Genomic DNA, 15119 nt, shown 5'->3' with positions numbered 1-15119 from the left:
AATTAACATGATATTTTACTTGTAGATTTTTCTTGTTTAAATGTATATATATTTGAAAAACTAGGACATTTCTAGACAATACCCCACAACTTACACACTGGCTTTAACAACCATTATCATCATAAAAATGTTATACCTGAAACAATATAACCATATATGAGATACATAAAGTATGTTGCTTATACATTTATAACTTGAAGCAGTGACACATGGTTAGTTTTAGATTAAGCTGAGGTGTTCAAGGATGGAAAAGGAAGTTCTGGAGTTGGCTGAAGCCTGTAGAAGTGGAAAAAAAACAAAAAACAAATTTAATAATTTTCTACCACTTCCAGCAAAAAAAAAAAAAAAAGTTATATTCAAGTGATTAAATATTTTGTATTTATATAACTCATCAAATAATATTCTGATACTCCCCCAATCTTACAACTATCACACTTTGGTATTCATAGCTTCATAAAAATAATTTCTTATTAAAAAAAAAAACATGGCTTTGAAAAAAATCTAATAAGTACTAGAGAACTTTAAAAAAAATTGTCTGCAAGGTTTTCTATATCACTGTTAGCTATATTTATGTATTAGGAAGTGCTCCAGTTACTAACATTTTCTGATAAAATAAAATTGAAATAAGCTGTATACAAAAGAGCAGATTTATTGCTTGGAGTTCAAACTCACCAATTTTCTGAGCTGTATACAGTATCCTTCTGTTCCACCACATGAAAGGTGTATGTGGGACGAGAATTAGAAGTCAAATTCCTTTCACTTTTGTGAATCACTGAGCCATGAATCACTACACAAGACCCTTTTGGGGAGGAAAAAATTATTAAGAATACTTAAATGACTCATTTCAAAAAGCACTAACATTTTTAGAATATTTTATATCAAATGCAGATCACTAGTGAGTTACCCAAAAAAGGACAGTGGTTAAAAACCAACTTTTTATTTTCATCAAGAATCACCAGGATGATAGTGTAAGCACAAAGCTACACAGTGGGCTATCCATGCTCTGCCCACCACGGGTATCAAAACCTGGATTCTAGCATTGTAAGTCCGCAGACATACCGCTGTGCCACTGGGAGGCGATAGTGTAAGAGTTTGTTTGTAATTAAGCACAAAGCTACACAGTGGGCTATCCGTGCTCTGCCCACCACGGGTATCGAAACCTGGATTCTAGCATTGTAAGTCCGCTGTGCCACTGGGAGGTGATAGTGTAAGAGAAAAACTTATGAAAGATTTGAAACAATTAATTCGTAGTATTTTAAAATTTCACTGAGTTTAAACAAAGCAGTTTTAAGAAAATTTTAGCAAAAATGTTTCAGTTATTTAAAAGTGTACGAGTTACATTTCAAAATTTTCAGCATTATATTTTTAAGCTATATTTTTCTCTTACTTTCTATTTGTGAATACAAAATGAAGGCACAGTAGACTTCTATCATACAAATTAAATGTGAGTATGAAAAATTCAGAAAATCACTTTAAGCAACTGTTTCTTATCTACTTGTACTTGAAAAAAGGATTCCAATAACCATGAAACATTTACAAAACTATCTAATTAAAATGTTATTGAAATGCTTCTGATGCTTTCGCAGTCTCTAGAGCTGCTATTTTTCAAAATGCACAATTCATAAACAGCTCTGGTGGTATAATTAAATAACAGGGATCTTCTTTGAAGTACAGAGATTAATTAATTTTTAAACACAACTTAACGATTTATAATTATCAAAGTTTGTCTGTTTATTAAAAGACATATGTTAATTCAGTTAATTACAATTTATTGTGGTTTTTCAAATAAATAAATAAAACAGACAAACAACTGTAAATAATTTTCCAAAAGATGTTACACCCTTCAAGTCCTTCTATACTACAACAATGGTTCATATAAATGGGGCTTAATTTCACTTTCTTCCCCTTTAAAAATGCAAAGTAAAGTAACACAAACCTTTTGTAACAGGACAAGGTATGAACTGAGTCTCTTCAAATTCTATTTTTCCTTCCATGATAAGCAATGGGCCTTCCTTTTCAGAGTTTCGTTTAAAACGGCAGTACAAAGGTCCTATTCATAGCAATTATATTTCATTAGTGAAACGTTTTTAATCTGTTACTCAATTTTGAAAAGTAATTATAATTTTCCATTTTGATAAATAGAAAAATAAACTAGTAGAATTCAAATAATTACAAACTTATGCACAAATCATACAAATTAAGATTCTGTTGCCAAATGGTTTGAAAAACTAGACTAATGAGATTGAGCTAATTGTGTATTAATTTAGATACAAAAAAATTATGAACACTGATTTTTGCTACATTTAAGGCAATAAAAAATGTTTTGGGAAAAGAAAAATATAGAAATAGTTTTTGTTTTTTTAGATATATCAAATCAAATGACATATTGTATTACATAATATTATTTGATAAACAGCTATAGATCTTTAACCTACTCTAAAGACAAACTATATCACAGGTTAAAGAAAAAACATAAAACAATGTTTTTAATGCAGAATAAAAAACTTCATTTGGCTGTTGAAGGTAGAGTTGTAACTGGTGATTGTCAACAGCTTTTTACATCACAGATTGTTTACATTCAAGGTAACCTTTGTGAGATCCCGGAATAAACCAGAGACAGCCATTATCTAACGTCACGTCCTCTAGAGGGAACCACAAACCAACAGCTGTTGGAGGACTGGTGTGTAGAAATGTTGAATCTTGATGAGGTGTCACTAAATAAATACATTTCAATTTACCTTTAAGTAAACATATTTAAAACTAAACAATCACAAGCAGTAAGTGGAAAAAAACAAAGTATTTTTGTAATGTTTAATTTATAAACTTAGCTTCTTTAAACGAATTTTAAAGAAAATGTGGCCCGTAATTACCGTTAAAAAATATAGTCTTCAACAATATAAATTTGTTTAAATGTAACAAGTAACCAAAATAACTTCAACTTGTATAATCTACAGAAATACTTTACTATTCATCCTTGTCTTGATTAAGTTTGGTTTGTTTTGAATTTCGTGCAAAATTACACAAGGGCTAGTAAAAGACTAAAGGGAAGGCAGCCAGTTATAACCACCCACTGCCAACTCTTGGGCTACTCTTTTACCAACGAATAGTGGGATTGACCGTCACATTATAACGCCCCCACGGCTGGAAGGGCGAGCACGTTTGGTGGGACGAGGATTTGAACCTGCAACCCTCAGATTGCGAGTCAAGCGCCCTAACCACCTGGCCACACCGGGGCACTGTGCTCTGCCCACCACGGGTATTGAAAACTGGTTTCTAGCAGTATAAGTCTACAGACATATCGCTATGCCACTGGGGGAGGGGGCACCTTGATTAAGTGTATCACAATGTTAATTGATTTACTTAAAAGTTATAATACAATTATAATTGTGATATGAAAATAATAATTCTGTAGAACATTATAATACAATAGGAGATTCAAGTTTTTAATATTATTTATTTATGTTAACAAAATTTCATACAAATTCTCCAAATAAAAAAAACTTTTCTTTTATGACAGTGTTAATGCTCACGATGCTATGATATAAAATGTCTAAATCTTCATGAGATAAGTAAGAACACTTAACATTTAAATATAATTTATTGTATAAAGTTAAAAAGTAAAATATACAATTAAAAACTCTACATGGTTCAGTAGAAACAGTTCCACCACCTTCAGGAGACCAGAAGAAACACAGAAAATTGAATTTTATAATTTTTTTATACCAGCCAGTGCATGTGTGTAAGTTGCATATTATACAGTGCCATCTACAGGATGGATTACCAAAAATTCACTTCTGTGGCACCAGGGTTTAGATCTGTATTCAAAATTATTTTGTGTTTAACAATTTCAAGAGATTCTCTTATGTTTAATTAATTTTTTAGCTTAACTTCTTTGAGTATTTGAACCTTATCCCATTGAATGTAATGCGAAGAGTTTGCCACATGTTCCGCCAAGGCCGAATCACTGGTTTTTAATTTTGCAATGGCATTTTTGTGTTCAATTCAATACTTGAAATTTCTGCTTGTTTGTCCGATATAATTCAAGCCACAACCGCAAGAGATTTTATAAACTCCACATTTATCCTTTTAATTAAATTTTATCTTTAATACCATTAATGATATTCATTAGTTATAATTTATGATTAAAGACTAATAGACAAGTCATGTTTTTAGTGAGCACTTTACCTATTTTTGTGAAAGTGATAGAACATATGGCAAAAATATTCTTTCTTTATTAACCTTACTTATTATCTGTAATTTGGTATATTCTGAAACCTGTAGTTTATTACAGTTTTTTTATAAATCCTATCTATAACACACAGTTCGACACCTCTATCAATAGCTATATATTTCAAATAATTCAGTTCAACCACAAGATCGTCATTATGTGAAGAGACTTTAATGACCCTATGAACAAACAATAAAAAAGAAGACATTTTTTATGACAATGGGTGACACGATCTTGCATGCAGCGGCATGGCAACTGAGAATGGCTTTCTGCATACAGAAGTAGACAGAAATCTACTCTCTCTTTTCAACAAAACATCCAAAAAATTTAAACAGTCCCCTTCTTCCATTTCTAAAGTGAATTATATTGTGGGGCTGATAGAATTAGGATGTTCCTGGAAATTAATTAACATGTCATTGCCATGTAGCCATACCAGAAACGTGTCATCCATATATTTTACTCACAACTCTGGTTTTTTTCACTGATGTTTCTAGTGCCCAAATTTCAACATCAAACATGAAAATTTTTGTTAACATAGGAGATAAAGGTGACTCTATAGATAAGCCTTTATTCTGTTTATAAATTTCATCAATCACCTTAAACTAACTATAATTTACACATACTTTTGTTAAATTTAAAATATCATCTACTTCTAGATGTGGAAAACTTTGCTAGCTAGTAACCTGTTTTCAAAACAACCTAGTACTTCTTCTGTTGATACATTTGTAAACAATAAACTAATCTATTATTTTCTTCTATCTTGATATTTTTAATATTATTAATAAATTCTGACAAAATTTTAACTGTAAGTACATGAGCATTTGTTAAAAAAGAACATTTATCAACAATCGGGCAGAATGGTATCCCAGTTTTATGTACTTACGGTAGGGCTTAAAAACAAGGTAAAGTAAGACAACATAAGATTTCTTTGTTCATTCACTGTTAAGGTCAGCAAGTTTCTGCAACTGTTTTTAATATATTCTGTATTGCATTCGTCCGATCTTTTTTTATTTCCACGTAAGCACCATCATTTTGGTTAAGAGCTGATCTTCTTAGCTTAATGGAAAGCGATTATAGCATTCTCTATTTCTGAGAAGAATTCCACATTAAAATCTCCCATATATTTGTACCCCAACTTTAGAGCATTTTCTATATACAGTTATGATTCTTAATATATTAGTAATAATATCAGTTATTTTATTATTAAGAAAAAAGAGGAACTGCAAGGAAAAGGGGCATATTATCTATTGGAAAAAGTATTGATGAATTGGAAGATTAAGGGTGTAATTACCTTTTAACATATTGTGTGTGTATAAAATGACTGAACATTTGGATAGGTTACTTACCAACACCACCTATTTGAGGATGCTGTAAATAACATAGGAAAGTGTTAAAAATTATATTTTCAAAAATCTCATAAATATTGCTTAAGAGAGCACAAATTTTTACGGTTCTTAAACGAAAATTTAAAACACTGCTAATAACAAAACTGTACAGTTATACCATGAAACTGGATTAAATGTGGGTACATAACGTTCTTAAATTTGATACAGTGTAACATGAGCCAAAAAATAAAAGTATATCATTCTATCAATAACAGCTTACCTTAAAGATGTACATGCTTTGTACAACAATTGGATCTTCATATCCTAGACTAGAAATCAGATCCTGTCAAATATAATTAATATTAATTACATTGAAAGCTTAAATACTTCACAAGCTTAATTGCAATAGTAGCAAGAATATTTACTCTCTAAGCAAGTTTATTAGAAACAAAATTAGTGAAAATGATTATAAAATTCAAGTGAGCACAGGAGTAAAATATAAATAATGTTCAATAAAAATAATTACCTTGACTTTCTGACTAAAAGTAACTTTCTTGAATGCTGGACACAACCAATGAAGAGCTAGAAATTGAACAGTTTTCAACTTGAATTTTAAAAAATGTTTCTCAAATTTTATAACTTATACATTTAACATGCATTCAATTTAAAACTCTTAAGCCTTTCTCATTATTATGAAGTTTTATTTAAATTTTCAAAGTCAAACTTTGTTACATCTAAGCCTTTTCATAAAGAGAGCTGTCCTTAGGAAAGAATGAATATAGACAGATGTACACATACACATATACACTAATAAATATTGTGAAACAATAGCATGCATAAATTTGTAAAAAATATATTAATTTTAACTGAAAATAACTGAATACTTCAATTACAACTTTTCTAGGCTTCAGTAGTAGCAACTTAACAAAATGCAAAAACAATCAATCATAACTGACTGCTGAAAAGAAACAAATAAACCAGTTTGTTATTTCATTTAACAGTAAAATTAGTAGCAAAGTGTTTTTAGTACTGCTTTGATGTATACTTATTATTTCTACACATTTAAACTCATTAGAAATTTACAAAAAGCATACAAGTACTTATTAACATCTACCGCGTACAGAAATAGTTGAAATTTCTATTGAGTACACTGTTTCTTTATCGGTAACACTTGAATGTAAAAAGTATTGACAAAATAAATTAATACTGAAGTTGTAAAGTCACCTGAACGTATTAGGAAATCAAACAAAAACAAATATTTTTCTTAACCTTGACTACAGATTTTAGGATAATTTTGGGTTTAATTTATAGTTAGTATCTATAGGATACAGCTTAATAATCTGGCAGCAAATAAAAACAGTATGGCATTGATTTTTGAGGTGTCAAAAATAGTTTGAACCTGACCTTTAGGAATAAAAAAAAAGAACCAAAAGACTAACTTGTCTGTTCAACATATTCTTAAAATGATTCTACTGCATAGCTACAATAACAATATTACAAAACCAAGAATAATTTTATGTACAACAAAAACTAATGAACATCACATGCCTTAGCAAAAACTAATGAACAACACGTTTTAGCAAAAACTACTGAAGATCACACGTTTTAGCAAAAACTACTGAACAACACACGTTTTAGCAAAAAACTACCGAACAACACACGTTTTAGCAAAACTACCGAACAACACACGTTTTAGCAAAACTACCGAACAACACACGTTGTGGCAAAACTACCGAACAACACACGTTTTGGCAAAACTACCGAACAACACACGTTTTAGCAAAAACTACTGAACAACACACGTTTTAGCAAAAAACTACCAAACATTACACGTTTTAGCAAAAACTACCAAACATTACACGTTTTAGCAAAAACTACTGAACATCACACGTTTTAGCAAAAACTACTGAACAATACACGTTTTAGCAAAAAACTACCAAACATTACACGTTTTAGCAAAAACTACTGAACATCACACGTTTTAGCAAAAACTACTGAACAACACACGTTTTAGCAAAAAACTACCAAACAACACACGTTTTAGCAAAACTACCGAACAACACACGTTTTAGCAAAACTACCGAACATCACACGTTTTAGCAAAAACTACTGAACATCACGTTTTAGCAAAAACTACTGAACATCACACGTTTTAGCAAAAACTACTGAACATCACGTTTTAGCAAAAACTACTGAACATCACATGTTTTAGCTTTACTTCCATTTCTCACATTTCATGTCAAAATTTAATAAAATACTTTTAAATTGCAGGAAGTGGTGGTTATACAAAATAATCAAACATGTATTAAAAATTTTTAAATTTTAAGTCATTTCAAAAGATAAAAAATACCCTTCCCAAAAACTATGCTGAATATTTAATTAACAAAGCCACATTATGTAACTATGATGTAATCCCTACGTATTTTTATGTCAACAATAAAGCTAATATCAGCTGCAAACTTACCATGTCCAATTTTGTTAAGACTTGTGTTCTTTGGTACCACTAATTCACCTAAAATAATAAGATTGCCATAGCAGAAAATGTAAAGCAAAAGTACCTAAAATTAAAACAGAACAAAATGACAATCTTGCCTACATATGTTTAACTACAAAAAACATTATTACCATATTTTTAACCAATCTTAAATGTGTAACAACGACATACACCCAAAAATTCATTACATTTTTCATACCTAGTCAATACTTAGCACTGACAAAATAATTAAACACCTTAAAGGAAGACTCAGTTATCTGTACACACACACACAAAGTTACAATGTACGAGTAACTCACTGAATAAGGTTTATACTCTTGCTAGAAAAATAAACGACAGATTGATCTCACATAACATTAGCACACAATTGAAACAAAGAATTTATCCAGCCATAAGCTTGTTCAACAAAAAAAAGAGATGACCCAAAAAATAATAAGACCAGAGAAAGAATGATCTCCCTTACTTGAATATGACATACTTCATGTTAGTCACACACTTGCAAGACAAACGGAAACTGATCTATCACAGAAAGGCTGATTTCACTTATTTGGACATGAATATACATCACAATAAAATATTTCACCTCATCTGTTCTTCTGCTTGTTAGACAAACAGAAACTGACCTATCACAGAAAGACTGATCTTAAATCTGGATGTGAAAAGATAAAATAAATATGTCTTGTTGTATCTATAATACGCTTACCAGACAAGCAGAATTTAACACACTCACTTAAGCATGGACAGCAAATATGAAATAACACACTGTACATAATTACACGATTGTAAGAAAAAAGAAACTGTTTCAAAATGAGATGCATGACTAAATATCCATATTTTACCAATATGTAAAACTATGTTAGAAAACGAATATGAGATAGAAAGTTTAATGAGTGGCTTAATAAACTGTTCTATTAGAAATACTTTGAATCTGAATGTTGTGTGTCATAAAGTCAGTATATTAAATAGAACATAGAATTAAGGTGAATTTTAGTTTCGTCGCAGATACAAGGATGAGTAGACATTACCATTCATATTCTCGTGCCCTTGAATATAAATAAAATTGCTTTAGACTTTAAGAACTTAAAAGCTTCTGTCTCGTGTAAAATTTATGCAGATATTAACCATGTTTATTCTCTGTGTAAGAATTGTTTCTTTGTTAATTTTTTATAATGTTGTTTTAGATAAATAGTTTCGTGGACACTAAAACAGGTTGCTTATGATTTAATGGTAGAATGATTTGTTTTGTGACAACATATTCATTCATCTTTCAGTAGCACCCAAAAACCACGTGCATAACATTTTTTTGCCTAGTGTTCTCAGTTACGAATTATATTCATCTTGATGTACGTATATGCAGCACACACATTTTACAGGAATCCAGTATTCAAAACTTGAACTAAATCTTTGGGACTTCTTTGACATTTACTACTTTGCTTTTTCTGGAATGACAGAAAGGGGAACCTGTTGTACAAGTGAAAGCATAGAGCTGATCTTGTTTATCATGGCTACACAATATACAGCTGCAATTATTTACAGTAGGTGTGTGACTTGTTGTCAATAAATTTCAACAATAAATGGACAGCACACAATCAACTTATTTAAAATTATATACTTAAAACAAGTAAAACATACATACAAATGTTCATTACGCAGCTGATTTAGTTCACTTACTTTAGAATGCCTTTAACAAGAAAAATTATTCTTCTCTATTCTGTTATTACAATACAATCTGTGAATATTACACTTTAAAAGTTACCAATACACTCTTTATGGCTAAACTTAGAAACAGATCTATTTGACTATATCTCTCACTAGCTTTGCTTTACTTTCACTAACTTACTTTCTTGCACTAACTTGATTGCCTATATATATAAATTGTCTGACTGAGGCCTAGAACTTTCAACAAACTATTATGATGTAACATTACTCAATTCACAAAAACTGTATTAACTGTTTATAAGTAAACCTGTAATAAATTATCACTTCTACAAATACTAAATTTAACACTCGCGCTTTGAAACTATCTAGATCATAACTCTCGGATTAAATTTAAATCAAACAGTCATGTTTATCTAACACAGTAAATGTCAGAGAAGTACCAGGATATATCCCAAACCCTCTGTGAAATTATGTATCCTGCTGAACATATGTTAGTCACATGACTTTGTAATATGGTCTTCACAACATATAACTAAGGCAAGTACATCTGAGTGGGGAGATTTAGTACATGCAGTAAATTCACAGCAAAAAATAATAATAAAAGAAAGCAAAAAGTTTTTCTGTATGAATTACTGTGTTGTATTTAATCGGTATTCATTTTAGTCTTCATTACATGAATTGTTTGCATTTATCTTAACCGTTCAAAATATTTTTGGGGGTTATTTTTTTTATTCTATTTAAATTTTTAACTTTCTCTGATTTTGTTTTGGAGAATATACATAAAAAATCCAATAAAACCCTAAGAAAGTCTTATTGTCCTTCACATTTAATACACAAGCATGCTCAAGATGGGTGATAAAGAAAAAGATTGCTTATGTTACCTAGGAAGTGAAAAACGTATCTACATCCCACATACCTATAGAGGGAAACAGGTGAAAACAATGATGACTAGAACCACTTAGGTATACTCGTGAAATCGATATTTGTGAAAGACTAACTATACCTATTATTTTTACAACTCTTTTCAAATAGTTCACCTTGAATACAAAAAAAATGGAAATATTGACATTTATTTCTGCCTACACATACACATCTATATAAATACATGTAAATTAACATTATAGTAACTTATTAAAAGACATATTTTATTATTTTGTTATCATAATTTAAGAGTTTTATGATTGACACTTTTACATATGCTCATACAAAAAATAAAACCTTCCTATTCTCTCAGGTCAGGAACATGCAACACACACACACAACCTTTTTTACAATACCACAAAACAAACATGAAAAGAAAAAATTACTTATTCTATTCTACCAAAGAAATTACAATTACAGAAAAGAATATTTTAAAAGAAACAGCAAGGCAACAAATAGGCTGATATGTGAAACTTGTTTACGAAATCTGTTTAACACTCAAACAGCGCAGTTAAGGAGAAACTAACAAATATAATATTTCAAATAATTTGAATTCATGTTTTCAAAAGTTACTTAAAGTGAAAATACAAGAATAAACACTCAAACGTTAAGTTTGAAATTACATTTGTATAAATTTTGAATAACACAAATGACATAAAAAGAAAACCAACACTTAATGATACACAATAAATATTTAAAAATGAGACTGTTTGCAGATGGTTTTTTTATCTTTATACAGTAAAGCATTGAGTAAATGTTTTATTGTTTTGAGACTGGCAACAGTCTGATTTTAAATATTTATTGTGTACCATTAAATTTCCTTTTAACATCTGTGTTATATTCTATCATATTGTAAACTAACCTTTACTGTTCAAAGCATCGTCTTCAAAAAAGTATCTTACTTTGTCACCCGAAGTAAGGAAATATTCATCCCTTTTCTGAAAAAAATTAATTAGTTGTTACATTTTCAGTACTAACTTGAGTTTTTCGTTAAAATATCCATTAATTTTTTAACTTAAATTTCAGTTCAATTTAAAATAACTATTTCATTTAAAAAATTATCTGAAAAATTACTTATCTCTGAACATTTTAACTCATTCTTTTCAGTGAATGTTTCACGAAAAAAACTAAATTTCTTACTAATATCATTAACCCCTTTATTGAGAGGCATCAAATCTTAAAGTTTGATGATGGGGATAGTATCCTGTCAAAAAAAGAAAATCATAACAAGATGACACCTAGTGGTAAGCTAGATCAGCACTCATCAGTTAACTCAGGAAGGTTAAGAAAAGAGAATGCTATCCAGTAGATATTTTTATATTTTTTGATGCAGAAGACAGTTGTGTGTTGATTTTGTTTTTCTAGTTTTTTTTTCATAGTCAGACAGTGTTTAGATTTGATACTTAAGTTCAAAAACTATAAAAAAATTCAAGGTAACAAAAAGTTACTGAGCTTAATGATGTCATCCTTAAGGAAGAAATAATAATTCTATTTTTAATCTAAATTAAATAACTTTTTCATCTTTGTACATATCTATTTCCAAAATAACTTAAACTAACTGCATACACTAAATCATCTGATAACTAATTTCATGTGCTATAACAAAATTGAATTCAGTTCTGTTGAAATCTAGAGCTACATTTCCAAAAACTTAAAACCCATTTAGGTATAAATAAAATCTTTTCATACGGTTATGGTAAAAAACATACACTTTGTTGTCTGTTGTAATAAATGTTCCACCACAGGTATTACAAATTCAAAAACTGAAAATGTTCACACAAAATAATGATTGAAACATACTGAATGTTGGTCAGCTTCCGTACTGAATGTGCTGTGGTGTTCAGATGGGTTAATTTTTTCCACAAGGTTCTTACATTCCTCTTTCATAGCCTCAATTTCTTGTTCAGTAAGAAAATTGTGCAAAATCAGGTAACCATTTTCTCTAAACTGAAAGGAGGAAAAAAATTACACTAATATTCATATCCACAAAAAAACATAGACAATAAATTTCTCTCAATACTAAAACGTATTTACAAATTTCATTTGACTTTAAAAAAGTCAGGAATATACATGACATCTTAGCTAATGTAGGGTTACCAGATTTCCATAGTGTAAAACTGGGATTTTTTTTTCCCATATGGAGAGACAAAGTAACAACCTTGAAACCATTTAAATTACACTAACACTATTTTTACATTTGCTAAATAATCTGATGTTTAGTGCATTACATTTTGAAACCACAGATAAAAAAAATTTGTTAAAAGCTTGTATTGTTAAAAAAAAAAAATTAGAAAGTACCCAAGTTGTTCTGAACCTAATAAATACAAAATGTTGCTTCTTTTATCTGACTGGACAGATCTTCAAATCTCAATCCTGCAGCTGCCAAATGATTGGTTAAGAAAATCTAGCAGAGAAGGATGGAACACTGTACCATGTGATATGTTTTTGTCTGGTGATTCACCAAGTAAAATTTTAAAAAGTTGTGTATATTAAAAAAAACTGTTCATATGAAACTCACAAAGAAACTGGAATACCTTAATCCTTTTATTGTTTCTGACTGAGATGAAAAATAGAGCTAAAAACTGGGACATCTGGTAACTCCACAAAAATGTATCATATACACTTTTTAAAAGTAACAAAAGTGATTAGGATGATGCTTAACTACAGAAATCTCACTCCAGATGTCAAATGTTTGTATTATAAAAAAAAAACGCAATAAAACTAACACTATAAAAAAAAACATTGCTCAAAATCCAAAGCATGGCTTAATTCTCATATAAATTGTAATAATCAGATTGTTAGTCAAGCATTATCAGAGATATTTTTCGATCAGATTTTATCAGTTGTTTTTAATAGCTCAGTCGAAGCTCCAATACCAGTTGTGGTAATACTAATACTAGTGATGGCAATGCTACAAATTAATACTTAACACCAAATGACAAAAGGGAATATTTCGACAGATTTCTTACTTAATAAATTAAAATTTAAATGATCATTACGCAATGTGACTAGTGCTATAGTATTATACTTTATAGTTAGCATTACACTACTCATATTACAATTAGCAGACTATTCTGACTTGGTTATACCGATTCAGCAACCTTGAATTTTTTTTTGTTATGCCAGCAGTATTACTGATACTAGTTAGCAGTTATTCAATGTCGTTTGTTGTACTTTACACTTTAGCACGTATTACTATTAGAACTCTGATCAGGAATAATAAAATAAATTAAGTACTCTTACTTGTTCAATTTCTTCAGTAGATGCCATCTTATTCTGTAGCTCTTTTTAATATAGTCAAAATTTAATTACTCAATTTACTGCACTTTGCCTCTTTTATTAGTTTTAAAATTTATTTCAAAAACATAAAACGCTTCCCTTTCCTTTCTAGTTTTACTTTAGCATGAAAAAAAAAGGACCTCTACCGTTCACTTAAAGTTGTAACCATCGGCATAATGCTTTTTATGTTATGAAAAAATATATAACTAAAATTGTTTGTATAATATTAGCTCTGATATTTCACGGTTGAAGACAAACTACACATTTATTTATGGTAAAGAGCAATGAATATATACATGTTCAAAAACGCTACATTGTAATGTTTTGTTTGTTTGAGAATTTCGCGCAAAACTACACAAGGGTCCCTAGTTTTGAACAGGTAGACTCGAGGGAATGCAGTAGAAGTAATTAACAATACCTACCACCAGCTCTTGAGCTACTCTAACCGAATAGTGGGATTTGACCAACATTCTTATAACAAACCCACAACTAAGAGCGGAAGGATGCGAACCATAATATTCTTCAGATTCACAGTCTGTCCACGCTGATCATTAAACTATCTCCGACCCCGTATTGTTATGTCGAAATACCCATTTCAACTTACAAAATATAAATCGTACTGAAAAACATGTTTAGATTGTTCTACCATATAAAAAACCTAAATTATACATTATTACAATATTACGAATTACTAAGAACGTCGATTTTACTGACGTAATGGAAATTCGTGAGGAAAGATAAATATGAGCCAATAGTTCTATCTTGTGCAATTTGGGTTCAGCGTTATTCACGTGAAGAACAAATATCAGGTTTTACTTGAACAATGCCGCCTTTGAAATAAGCGCCAAGTACTGACACAACCAAGATAAGGTATGTGGCACTGAATGCTCGAAAAGGAAAATTTTTTTAAATAATTTTTGCACAAAACTACACAAGGACTATCTGCATATAACTGTCCTTAATTTGAAGTGACAGATTTGAGTCATCTATACGAGAGGTTAATGTAGCGATCGATTTGGTTTGATTATTATTAAGCACAAAGCTAAACATTGGACTCTTCCCACCAATGGTATCTAAACCCGACTTTTAGCTGACTTACGGTAATCTTAAGTGAAAAGCGAAAGATTAATACGAGTTGGAGGGAAACCTGACCATTGCATACAGAGATCCTAGATACACAAACACAACATTCTTATATAATTACGCAAACAAT

The 15119-nt window shown here is 30.0% G+C and overlaps 1 protein-coding gene across 1 annotated transcript; it reads right to left on the bottom strand.

Moving 5' to 3' along the window:
• On the bottom strand, positions 1 to 14018 carry LOC106459813 (phytanoyl-CoA dioxygenase domain-containing protein 1-like). The gene is made up of 11 exons (XM_022386366.1): positions 13871 to 14018; positions 12428 to 12574; positions 11490 to 11565; positions 8018 to 8065; positions 6080 to 6135; positions 5834 to 5896; positions 5575 to 5596; positions 2589 to 2714; positions 1937 to 2050; positions 673 to 799; positions 1 to 276 (listed from the first exon to the last, which is right to left on the bottom strand). Exons 1-11 carry the CDS (start codon positions 13895 to 13897, stop codon positions 225 to 227), a joined length of 858 nt encoding a protein of 285 aa, XP_022242074.1. The 5' UTR covers positions 13898 to 14018; the 3' UTR covers positions 1 to 224.
• Positions 14019 to 15119: the final 1101 nt, after the last annotated feature.

Source organism: Limulus polyphemus, unplaced genomic scaffold, assembly GCF_000517525.1.
Source record: "Limulus polyphemus unplaced genomic scaffold, Limulus_polyphemus-2.1.2 Scaffold664, whole genome shotgun sequence".
Classification (NCBI taxonomy): Eukaryota; Metazoa; Arthropoda; class Merostomata; order Xiphosura; family Limulidae; genus Limulus; species Limulus polyphemus.
This window is presented reverse-complemented; position numbering and strand designations above follow the sequence as displayed.

Excerpts from the sequence above, each read along its gene's own strand:
- LOC106459813 (XM_022386366.1), bottom strand. The coding sequence starts at position 13,897 with ATGGCATCTACTGAAGAAATTGAACAA. Across the intron at positions 8,066-11,489 it reads CGATGCTTTGAACAGTAAAG|GTGAATTAGTGGTACCAAAG; the intron begins GTTAGTTTACAA and ends TTATTATTTTAG. Across the intron at positions 6,136-8,017 it reads TCTTAACAAAATTGGACATG|CTCTTCATTGGTTGTGTCCA; the intron begins GTAAGTTTGCAG and ends TTCAATTTCTAG.